Genomic DNA, 13,426 nt, shown 5'->3' on the forward strand with positions numbered 1-13,426 from the left:
ACATCAGACAATATCTTCTGAATCTCAAGCGTAGAGAGTAGAGGAGGAAAGGAAAAGAGCCTTCTGTCCATTTCCCCCAGAAAAAAGAGGAGCCTCATCTGTACATCCTTCCCCAGAGGATGAGAAAAAAGAGCGGTGGATCTGAAGATGTAGGAGGGGGTCTGGCAGGCTGTTAGTGATGATGAATGAGCGCCCCATCTATCACTCTGACAGTGTCTGTGTCCCCCCTTCTCCCCCTTCTCCCCACACACCCTTACAAGATTGGGTGTCCCTTTTCACAATGGGGGGGCCTGCGCAGGATGTCCCTGGGATGGGTCAGGACAGAGGCCCCCGAAGGAGGATAATGGGGGGTCAGAGCCTTTGTGGGGAAGAGTGTGTCAGAGATGTCCCGTTCTCTGTTCTTGTGAGTGAGTCTCTCCCTACTTTGAGTCTATAGAAAATGATCTTAGTCAGTGTTGTACGTTGACCGGGGCTCATATACCGCTTTGTGCCTCGACTGAAGTGCCGACGATTCTTCAAACACTAGAGAGAAATAGAAGGATACACACAACACTTCATTTGCCAATAAAACGAATTGCATCGATACAGTTGCGGTCAAATATATTGGCACCCTTGCACTATTTCTCCTAAATTAAGTTGAAGTTGAATTTCTACATTTGCAGAAACAATTTCATTTTTGGTGAACTTAAGTTGGATAAAATGATTGGCACCCTGGAGTACTTGTTTTCACAGTCTGGCCACGACAAGGCAGGCTAACACTTTTAGTAGCCATCAATGATCTTGATGCGGCTGTCAGAATGAGACCGAGGTGCAGCGTGGTGAGCATACATTTTCTGTCATTTGTTAGAATGTTGCCAAAAAAACGACCGTGAAGCTTACAAGGGCTATAGTAACCCTGACAAAGACAACTTCCCACAATGACAGAAGTGGAAAAAAGACTACCTAAGTATGATTCCCAATCAGAGACAACGATAGACAGCTGTCAGGGATTGAGAACCATCTAGAAGAAAAAGAAACGCACACCTATTAAGACGAGGTGCTGGCTAGCGGAGTGGAAACTTGAAAATAAAAGAGAGCCGCACACTCTTGGAGCTCAGATGCCAAAAAAAATGTAATACCAACGTTTCGACAGCCAAGCTGTCTTCATCAGGGTATAATCACTAACACTGCGGGATGACTCGTTTATATAGTGTCAAAACACACAGGTGTCTGTAATCATGGCCAGGAGTGGCCTAATATCATTGGTTAATAATCAAATATTAAAATGTCATACAAAGAACAGCATACAAACAAATGGATAGTATACGATCATAGATTAATTTGACTATACAAGTTTACACACAATTGCAATGGCAAAGTCACAATAATCACAAGAATGGCTTCAGATCAATGTCTACGTTGAGACCGAAGGGCGCAAGGGTCTTTAAATTAAAGCTCCAGGCAGCCTCTCGTTTTAACAATAAATTATCAAGGTCACCCCCTCTCCTAGGGAGGGTGACATGTTCGATGCCAATATAACGCAGAGACGAAATCGAGTGGCCTGCCTCCAAGAAGTGGGCCGCAACTGGATGAGTAAAGTTTTTACACCTAATGGTGCTACGATGCTCTGAAATACGTACTTTTAATTTGCGCTTTGTTTTACCTACATAATTTTTACCACAAGGACAAGTTATAAGATAAATAACTGCCTTAGTGGAGCACGTAATAACACCTTTTATTGGGATCGATTTCCCTGTTTGTGGGTGTTTGAAGGATCTACATTTATAAGTGCCATTGCATTGAGCACAGCCATTACATTTGTAATTTCCATCCAGTAGGGGCGCAAATAGACGTTGTTCAGGAATATCTTGGGGTGGTAAATCAGAGTTTACCAATTGGTCTCTGAGATTTCTGCCCCGCGAGAATACGACCAAGGGAAGGTCCGAAAACACATTACTGAGACTATCATCGGATTTTAGGATGTGCCAATGTTTGAACAATTCCCTTAATTTGTTCAGAGCACTTAGAATAGCGGGTAGTTAGAACGCAAGAATGCGTCTTTTTGCGAGACTGACCTTGAAAAAGGTCATTTCTCGTTTTGTTTTGAATTTTCTCAATAGCAATATTAATCTGATCATTCTTGTAGCCCCTCTCCTTGAACTTTCTTTGCGTCTCAGCCATATTTCTGTCGAAATCGGACTGTTTTTTGCAAATTCTTTTGATTCGACAGAATTGGCTGTAGGGCAAACTATTTAAGGGAAGTGGGTGACAACTATCAGCCCTCAACAAACTGTTACGATCAGTAGGTTTCCTGTAAAGATCAGTATATAGAACATTATCTTCACACAAGATCAGAAGATCAAGAAAACTGATTTGACGTGTATCAGATTGCATAGTAAATCTCAGATGCTCAGAACAAGAGTTAAGAAAAGCATGGAACGCCTGGAGCTGTTTTGCATCACCCCTCCATAGAACAAAAATATCATCAATATACCGTTTCCAAATAATGATGTGAGGCAAGAAAACATTTGAGAGGATTGAAAATAGACTGTTTCTCCATGTAACCCACATACAAATGAGCATAGTTAGGAGCCATGGGGGATCCCATAGCAGTCCCTTTAATCTGAATAAAGAAATCATTTAAAAACATGAAATAGTTATGCGTGAGTACTATTTCAGCCAATGTTACAATGCATGCACTGGAAGGTAGTTCATAAGGGTCACGTTGCAGAAGAAAATGTTCCATAGCTTCAATACCGCCCTCGTGTGGAATATTAGTGTATAATGACTCAACATCAAAAGTAACTAACAAGGTATTCTCAGGGAGAGGATCAAGAGATTCAATGATAGAGATCATACTGCTGGTGTCCTTTACAAAGGAGGGGAGCTGTTCTGCGAGTGGTCTAATAAAAAAGTCAACAAAAGTAGATAGAGGGGCCGTTACTGCATCAATGCCCGCTACAATAGGGCGCCCTGGAGGTTGTGTAACATTCTTATGTAATTTCGGCAAAGTATAGAAAGTGGCAATTTTAGAGTGTTGAATAGCCAAAAAAGCATGTTCTTTTTTTGGTTATCTGACCAGAACTTAAATACCCATCTAGGACAGACAAGATAGTATTCTGAAATTGGGAAGTGGGGTCACTTCTGAGTTTCTTGTAAAAGGTGTTGTCAAGCAGCTGTCTATGACACTCATGTACATAAGCTGTCCTATCCATGAGTACAACCGACCCACCCTTATCAGCGGGACGAATAAGGACTGACGTATCAGATTATAAATCAAGCTTGTTTTTCATTCTTGGGTAAATTATGGAAAGATTTGGATCCCTGTTTATTCTTAAGGAGAAGTCCAACATCTTTTTCCACAAGTCTACAATATGTCTCGATAGAGTGATTGCGATTGGCTGGAGGTATAAAATAACTCTTGCTTCTAAAAGGAGTCGGAGTATGTGCAGGAGAGCAACCTACTGGTTCAATAGAAGTGTCAGAATTAGGGGAGCTAAAGTATTCCCTTAAACGGATGTTTCTAAAAAACGTAAACATGTCTACCTTAACATCAAAATCGTTGCACTGAGTTGTAGGCACAAAATATAACCCTTTATTAAGCAAAGAGACATGGGCAGGGCTCAATATCTTGCTTGATAAATTAAAGACACTCAGTCCCGTGGGTTCTGGGACCGTGTGAACGGTCTCCTCTGCCTCTGATGTTCGTTTCTTCTTACCCCGTCGGGTGCGACATCTCGTCGATGCGCGTGCCTGCGGCCTCCTCCGCCCTTCCGTCCGTCCAGTCTCTTGTTGAATAAAAAACTACCACTGGAAGTCGATGAGGCGCTGGTTGTAGAGCGTTGATCAGACAAGGGTGGATGGAAGTAAGCGGCATCCCTCCTGCGTCTGTCATGGAGAGGGGGAGCAGGACCTCTTTTGTCAGGGTTTCTCCAGAAGTAGACTTTACCATCGGCCTTGTCTTTTTTGTCTTGGTTGAATTTCTTGATTTTAAGTTCCTTTATTTCTGTAGACAACTTGTCCTGGAGCGCTTGGTTAGTTTTCATCAGTTCATTGAATATGCCATCATCATTAACAGCTGTTTGTAGAGCTGTGCGTTTGTCTTTAATCGTGTTATCCATTTCAATAAAATCCTTTTTCAACTGGTCAACAATTGTCATTAAATCAATAGAGCATTTGTTCAGGATGGCACACCAGCACTCACAGTAATCATCTGTGCGCTGTCCCAATGATGGTTATTTTTGCCACCTGAGTCCCCGTGGAATAATGCCTTGACGCACATAATCACTAAGAGTGACTATATGTAGATGCGTTCTCGTCTGGCGCTTAGATAAATGTAACAGTTCTTTCGAGAGGTCAGAATTACCTCCCGGCATGTCAAAAAGAGACTCCGAAATAATGATATTATCACGCTCCCTTTGGCTATATTCAAAGTAATCTTGTATGGGTCTATGACCAGTGTCAGGAAAATAATTATCATTCGGCATCGTTTAAGAGCTTTTTTATCGGTAGGGTGCTGTTTACTGGGTAACAGAAGGATCTAGAAGAAAAAGAAACGCACACCTATTAAGACGAGGCGCTGGCTAGATGAGTGGAAACTTGAAAATAAAAGAGAGCCACACACTCTTGGAGCTCAGATGCAAACATTTTTAATACCAACGTTTCGACAGCCAAGCTGTCTTCATCAGGGTATAATCACTAACACTGCGGGATGACTTGTTTATATAGTGTCCACTAAGGCAGTTATTTATCTTATGACTTGTCCTTGTGGTAAAAATTATGTAGGTAAAACAAAGCGCAAATTAAAAGTACGTATTTCAGAGCATCGTAGCACCATTAGGTGTAAAAACTTTACTTATCCAGTTGCGGCCCACTTCTTGGATGCAGGCCACTCGATTTCGTCTCTGCGTTATATTGGCATCGAACATGTCACCCTCCCTAGGAGAGGGGGTGACCTTGATAATTTATTGTTAAAACGAGAGGCTGCCTGGATCTTTAATTTAAAGACCCTTGCGCCCTTCGGTCTCAACGTTGAACTGAAGCCATTCTTGTGATTATTGTGACTTTGCCATTGTAATTGTGTGTAAACTTGTATAGTCAAATTAATCTATGATCGTATACTATCCATTTGTTTGTATGCTGTTCTTTGTATGACATTTTAATATTTGATTATTAACCAATGATATTAGGCCACTCCTGGCCATGATTACAGACACCTGTGTGTTTTGACACTATATAAACGAGTCATCCCGCAGTGTTAGTGATTATACCCTGATGAAGACAGCTTGGCTGTCGAAACGTTGGTATTAAAAATGTTTGCATCTGAGCTCCAAGAGTGTGCGGCTCTCTTTTATTTTCAGGGATTGAGAACCATACCTGGCCAAAACATAGAAATACAAAAAAAAAAAAAAACATAGAATGCCCACCCAAATCACACCCTAGAGACATAAAAAGGCTCTCTAAGGTCAGGGCGTGACAGCAGCGTTCTACTGGCAATTTGGATCACTTTTCAGCAACAAACCGGTTCTAATTCTTCAAAGTTTGAGGGGTGCTGTTTTCCTCTTTTGCCATTGGTTATGGATGTATTCTGATCTGGACTCTTAAGTTGGCCACTGCAGAACAGTCCAGTGTATCTTCTTGAACCATTCCGGGTTGTTTATGATGTGTGTTTGTGGATTATTGTCCTGCTGGAACATCCACAACCTTCAACTGACACACAGTTTTTTGGACAGTTGGTTGAATATTGCACTCCAAAACACATTGATGATCTGCTGAGTCTATGATGACTTGCACGGGTTCAAGGCCCCTGTACAAGTGGCAGCAAAGGGACACCACAGCATTATTGAACCTCCCCCCCATGCTTGATTGTAGGGAGGTTGTTATTTTTCTTTGAATGCTTCATTTGATCGTTGATAAAACAGGAAAGACCCCATTGCTGAGGAGACACAAGAAAGCCTGATTTGAACCTCTCAAAAACCCACCTAAACAAACTCTTTGTCAATACAGAATCTCATTCACCTAATAATGTGTATATACTGTTTTCTATGCTATTCTATGGTTCTCATTCACTTAATAATGTGTATATACTGTTTTCTATGCTATTCTATGGTATCTCACTCACTTAATAATGTTTACATATCTTGCATTACTCATCTCGTAGATACTGTATTCTATACTATTCTACTGTATCTTAGTCCGTTCCGCTCTGACATCGCTTGTCCATATGTATATAGTCTTAATTCATTCCTACTTAGATTTGTGTGTATTGGGTATTCGTTGTGTAATTTGTTAGATATTACTTGTTAGATATTACTTGTTAGATATTACTTGTTAGATATTACTGCACTGTCAGAGCTAGAAGCACAAGCATTTTGCTACACCCGCAATAACATCTGCTAATCACGTGTATGTGACCAATACAATTTGATTTCATATCAGCAAACCACTCGCCCACACTACGCCATCTACCCGGTACAGTTGAAACAGGGGTTCATTCATGAAGTGCACACTTCTCCAGTGTACCAGTGACCATCGAAGGCGAGCATATGCCCATTGAAAGAGTTTACAACGCCAAACTGCAGTCATGTCAAGACTGGTTTTCTGGACAACAAGTACACTGATTTTTATTACATTTTAACACCTATACTTAACTAGGCAAGTCAGTCAAGAACAAATTGTTATTTACAATGACAGCCTACCGGGGATCAGTAGGTCGGGTGCCTTGTTCAGGGGCAGAACAACAGATTTTTACCTTGTCAGCCAATTGCACGATCCCTCAACTTGAGACATCTGTGGTATTGTGTTGTGTGACAAAACTGCACATTTTAGAGTGCCTTTTATTGTCCCCAGCACTGTGTAATGATCATACTATTTAATCAGCTTCTTGATATTCCACACCGGTCGGGTGGATGGATTTCTTGGTATCCAATTGTTGTAGTAGCTACTATCTTGTCTCATCGCTACAACTCCCGTACGGGCTCGGGAGAGACGAAGGTTGAAAGTCGTGCGTCCTCCGATACACAACCCAACCAAGCCCAGAATTTTTTTGCTAATTTATAAAATCTTAAGAACATATCACATTTACATATGTATTCAGACCCTTTACTCAGTACTTTATTGAATCACCTTTGGCAGCGATTACAGCATCAAGTTTTCTTGGATATGACGCCACAAGTTTGGCATACCTCTATTTGGGGAGTTTCTCTCATTCCTCTGTCAGGTTGGATGGGGAGCATTGCTGCACAGCTATTTTCAGGTCTCTCCAAATATGTTCAATCGGTTTCAAGTCCAGGCTCTGGCTGTGCTACTCAAGGACATTCAGATACTTGTCCCAAAGCCACTCCTGCGTTGTCTTGGCTGTGTGTTTAGGGTCGTTGTCCTGTTGGAAGGTGAACCTTCACCCCAGTCTGAGGTCCTGAGCACTCTGGAGCAGGTTTTCATCAATGATCTCTCTGTACTTTGCTTCATCTTTGCCTCATTCCGGATTCCTGACTAGTCTCCCAGTCCCTGCCGCTGAAAAATCATCCCCACAGCATGATGCTGCCACCACCATGCTTCACCGTAGGTGTATGGTGCCTGGTTTCCTCCAGATGTGACGCTTGGCATTCAGGCCAAAGAGTTCAATCATGGTTTCATCAGACCAGATAATCTTGTTTCTCATGGTCAGAGAGTCTTTAAGCGAGCTGTCATGTGTCTTTTACTGAGGAGTGGCATCCGTCTGGCCACTCTACCGGAAAGGCCTGATTGTTAGAGGGCTGCAGAGATGGTTGTCCTTCTGGAAAGTTCTCCCATCTCCACAGAGGAACTCTAGAGCTCCTGTCAGAGTGACCATCGGGTACTTAGTCACCTACCTGACCAAGGCCCTTCTCCCCCGACCTCATGGCTTGGTTTTTGCTCTGACATGCACGGTCAACGTTTGGACCTTATATAGACAGACGGGTGTGTGCCTTTCCAAATCATGTCCAATCAATTGAATTTACCACAGGTGGACTCCAATCAAGTTGTAGAATCATCTCAAGGATGATCAAATGGAAACAGGATGCACTTCAAGTCTCATAGCAAAGCGTCTGAATACTTATGTAAATTACTACTTTTTTTTCTCCTTTTTTTTAATACATTTACCAAAATGTCTAAAAACCTGTTTTCACTTTGTCATTGTGTGGTATTGTGTGTAGATTGCTGAGGATTTTGTTTTTATTGAATCCATTTTAGAATTAGGCTGTAACATGACAACATTTGGAAAAAGTCCAGATGTATAGAGAGAAGAAGTGATATGTACACTGCATCTGCTGACATCTTGCCAATGTTAGCATTTCACTTCATGTGGAAGTGAACTGACTGAGGAATGAATGAGCAATGCATCTGGGTATCTGTGAACACATTTAAGATTCCACTCAGCTAAATTATATGGAATGTAGCCTGCATGACTGCACCGAATGCATAGATATAAGGGTGTCATATGGCTCACAGATTGTGCAGTCTGTCAATTACTTAGTAAATGCGTCCTACGAGACCCCTCAGTTTTTGCTTGCTGGTATTCTCTATGGACTCATTGGTCGTTTTTTTTTCTCTCCCTCTCATCCCCTCTCTTTCTGTCTCAGACTGCCAGTCGGGCGTGGCTCTCCAGGTGTTGACGACACGTTGTCAGGGGAAACAGAGCTGTTTCGTCCAAGCGTCCACGCAAGAGTTTGGGGACCCCTGCTACTCGGGCACCAGGAAATATCTCAGTGTCATCTACGCATGTGGTGAGTCTCCAGTTGTACCGACACCTGAAGCAGTTTTTTTTTACATGACACCTAGTCAGCAGTTCTGTATGCAGACAGTAGAGGGAGGTGTTCTCTCATGTATGTGGACGGGGGCTGATTGATACAGCTACGTTCTGTACGTTTTTGTCTGTCTCTTAGCTCTGTCATCTGTCTGTCAGTATCTCTCTCGCTCTCTATTTTGTCATTCATGTCTGATGACTCTCTGATGTGTATGGAGTGGTGCTCGTTTATGCTTTCTGTCTCGACGGAAGAGAGAGGGGCTTCCTGTCTGTCTACCTAGCCACCACACCCCCAGGCTAATCCTGAGCTGTCACACTATAACTCATTAACATACACACGCACACACACACACACACACCCCCAGGCTAATCCTGAGCTGTCACACTATAACTCATGAACAGACGCACACACACACATTCACAAACTAATGGACACATACACACACATAAAGTGCATACATGCGCGCACACACACACACACACACACACACACACACACACACACACACCCAGGCTAATCCTGAGCTGTCACACTATAACTCATTAACACACACACATTCACAAACGAATGGACAAACACACACGCACACACACACTCTAATCCTGAGCTGTCACACTGTAATTAATTAACACACACACTCTAATCCTGAGCTGTCACACTGTAATTCATTAACACACACACACTAATCCTGAGCTGTCACGCTGTAATTCATTAACACACACACTCTAATCCTGAGCTGTCACACTGTAATTCATTAACAAACACACACTCTAATCCTGAGCTCTCACACTGTAATTCATTAACACACACACACTAATCCTGAGCTGTCACACTGTAATTCATTAATACACACACTCTAATCCTGAGCTGTCACACTGTAATTCATTAACAAACACACACTCTAATCCTGAGCTGTCACACTGTAATTCATTAACACACACACTCTAATCCTGAGCTGTCACACTGTAATTCATTAACGCACACACTCTAATCCTGAGCTGTCACACTGTAATTCATTAACGCACACACTCTAATCCTGAGTTGTCACACTGTAATTCATTAACACACACACTCTAATCCTGAGTTGTCACACTGTAATTCATTAACACACACACTCTAATCCTGAGTTGTCACACTGTAATTCATTAACGCACACACTCTAATCCTGAGCTGTCACACTGTAATTCATTAACGCACACACTCTAATCCTGAGTTGTCACACTGTAATTCATTAACGCACACACTCTAATCCTGAGCTGTCACACTGTAATTCATTAACGCACACACTCTAATCCTGAGCTGTCACACTGTAATTCATTAACACACACACACTAATCCTGAGATGTCACACTGTAATTCATTAACAAACAAAAATCAAATGTTATTTGTCACATACGTCGAATACCACAGGTGTAGACTGCTTACTTTCCCAACAAGGAAATAGTAAAACAATAATAGTAACAAGGCTGTATAGATGGAGTCAGTGTGCGGGGGGTCAGTGTGCAGGGGTATGAGGTAATTATGGGGGTAAAAGTGACTATGCAATCTGGATGGATAATTAACAGACTAGCAGCACTTTATGTGAAGTGTGAAAGTGTGTGTAAGTGGGAGTGTGTGTGGGTGGTGTCAATATGCATGTGTGTGTTTGTGAGCATGTGTAGTGTGTGTGCATTAGGTGTGCATTGGAGTGTCCGTGTAGTATGTGTGAGGGTAGGGTCCAGTGAGTGTGCACAGAGCCAGTGCAAGAAAACTGAAACAAAACACACACACACACACGTTGTCCAGACACCTGCTGATCCAGGGAATCAATCTATCAGTACCAGGGTCTGGAGCCTCTCAGACCGGACATGTCAACAACACACAATTTCTAAGCCCACCTAACCCACACACTTATACACAACCCCTTAATGGTGAACAAACTCTGCCCGAATCCTGTTTGAATGGTCTCCAACAGCTGTCCAGTGCCTATCATAACAGCAACAGTGGAACTCAGATTTGAGACTCTTGTTGGTCTTTTTCATGTTGTTGGAGACATTTAGGCTCAATCTCTGTCTGACCCGCCTTATCTGTATTTGATAACCAGAGTGCCAGAGTGTGCTGTTGGACAGTTTCAGAGATGTGAAGGGTGTGAGGAGGGGGCCACACACACACACACACACACACTTCCAGTGATGTGGAAGTGTGAGTGTCATGAAGGGGCTAGGTAGGGGGAATCGGGGGCCAAGGAAACAAGGGGAGAGGGGAGACGTTTGGCATGAGGAAATCATTCTAGCTTTAGTAGACATGAAGTCACCAGGAGCTTGAAGCTTTAGGTTGTGGTAATTTTGAAGTATTCTCTTTCACGGCTGGTAATATGTATGACGTATGAGTGTGTGTGTGGGGGGGGATTGTGTTTTTGCATACGTGTGTGGGGGGGGGGGGGGGATTGTGTTTTTGCATACGTATGTGTGTGTGGGGGGGGATTGTGTTTTTGCATACGTATGTGTGTGTGGGGGGGATTGTGTTTTTGCATACGTATGTGTCTGTGGGGGGGATTGTGTTTTTGCATACGTATGTGTGTGTCACGAAGGCAACGTGTCTCAAAGTGGCTTATAGCATGGGGTCAATCGCTTTGACCATTTGTACTGTCCTCCATATGAATGTACGTAGTCAACATCCAAGGAATAGCCAACTCCTCATTCACGCATGCATGCATGCATGCATACACACACACTCACACACACTCACTCATTCACTCACTCACTCACTCACTCACTCCACTGTCAAGCATCATTTGAACCCAAGTCCCACAGGAGGAAATCCCTGTTTATTTGTGAACGGGCGGTGCGTTAGCCTGATTAGGCCGGGCGATATACTAGAGGCACTTTCACTTTCATTACATTGACCCATGTAGGACTCTATAGCAGCTTAAAAGTTAGAATATAGGTTTCCATTTTCACATTTTGTTCATTCTTTCCAATGTTTCAAGTGATTATCTTTTTGTTTTCTCATGATTTGGTTGGGTCTAATTGTGTTGCTGTCCTGGGGCTCTGTGGGGTTTGTTTGTGTTTGTGAACAGAGCCCCAGGACCAGCTTGATTAAGGGACTCTTCTCCACGTTCATCTCTCTGTCGTTGATGGCTTTGTTATGGAAGGTTTGGGAACCCCTTCCTTTTAGGTGGATTTATGACATGTGTATTCATTCTAATATGTACTTCTATGGTTTGATACTGTGAAGTTGATCTTGTAGTGGTGCATTTTCCTCTGTGCATTCTAGCATCCACAGGTGGTAGTTTAGCACCACTCTGCACGCTAGTTTGTCCATTCCGTCTTGCGCTTCCAGCCCTATCAATGATTTGTGAAGCATCTACAGTGCCTTCGGAAAGCATTCAGACCCCTTGACTTTTTCCACATTTTATTACGTTACAGCCTTATCCTAAAATGGATTCAATTTTTAAAAAATCCTCAGCAATCTACAATCAATCTACACACAATACCCCATAATGACAAAGCAAAAAAATATTTTTAGAAATGTTTTGAAATATCTTATTTACATAAGTATTCAGACCCTTTGCTGTGAGACTTGAAATTGATCTCAGCCGCATCCTGTTTCCATTGATCATCGTTGAGATGTTTCTACAACTTGATTGGAGTCTACCTGTGGTACATTCAACTGCTTGGACATGACTTGGAAAGGCACACACCTGTCTATATAAGGTCCCACAGTTGAACGTGCATGTCAGAGCAAATACCAAGCCATGAGGTCGAGGAATTGTCTGTAGAGCTCAGAGACAGGACTGTGTCGAGGCACAGATCTAGGGAAGGGTACCAAAACATTTCTGCAGCATTGAAGGTCCTCAAAAACACAGTGGCCTTCATCATCCTTAAATGGAAGAAGTTTGGAACCACCAAGACTCTTTCTAGAGCTGGACGCCCAGCCAAACTGAGCAATCAGGGGGGGAAGGGCCTTGGTCAGGGAGGTTACCAAGATGGTCACTCTGACAGAGCTCCAGAGTTCCTCTGTGGAGATGGGAGAACCTTCCAGATGGACAACCATCTCTGCAGCACTCCACCAATCAGGCCTTTATGGTAGAGTGGCCAGACAGAAGCCACTCCTCAGTGAAATGCACATGACCGCTTGGACTTTGCCAAAAGACACCTAGGGTAAAGAGAGAGGGAAAGGTCATGAGCAGATGAGCTCCAACATTGTTCAGCATGTTTTAAAAAAAAATACATACATTTAGAGTGAGACAAACTTAGATTTTTTTGGCAGGGACATACAGTATACAGGATGCTACCCTAAACAACATAACCTTCGCACCAAATCAAAACTCCAAACCTACAAACTGATTTTGGATGGAATTACCTGGAATGCTTCCTAAACCCAAGGATTGTTATTCCCAAACTATACAGCAAATGCTCTGACAAACAAACAATAACCTGAAAACAACATCCAACCTGGAACTGAGTGAGTCATGCTTAATCTGAAGCTAATTTTTTTATTTTCAAAAGCCATGAAGAAAAACACATTACAATGATATATTTGACTTTATAAGGACTGAACGCTAAGGCTACCAAGCTAGATAGGACAAAGCGATACAACTTCAATTAGCACTGACGTGTGAAGCGAGAGGTGTCGAAGCCTTGGAGCCCGACATTGTGGCAGGCTACCCATCCACTGGCATTTGCTCCTCGAAGTCTGCC

At 42.7% G+C, this 13,426-nt stretch overlaps 1 protein-coding gene across 1 annotated transcript in view; it reads left to right on the forward strand.

The window, feature by feature from the left end:
• LOC110521998 (protein eva-1 homolog A) overlaps window positions 1-13,426 on the forward strand; it is a 160,696-nt gene that overhangs the window by 62,154 nt on the left and 85,116 nt on the right. The window contains exon 5 of the mRNA XM_021600038.3: window positions 8,580-8,723. Within this exon, the coding sequence (XP_021455713.3) occupies window positions 8,580-8,723 (144 nt within the window). The remainder of the gene's footprint in view (window positions 1-8,579; window positions 8,724-13,426) is intronic.

Source organism: Oncorhynchus mykiss, chromosome 4, assembly GCF_057628025.1.
Source record: "Oncorhynchus mykiss isolate SJ-2025 chromosome 4, ASM5762802v1, whole genome shotgun sequence".
NCBI classification, from domain to species: Eukaryota; Metazoa; Chordata; class Actinopteri; order Salmoniformes; family Salmonidae; genus Oncorhynchus; species Oncorhynchus mykiss.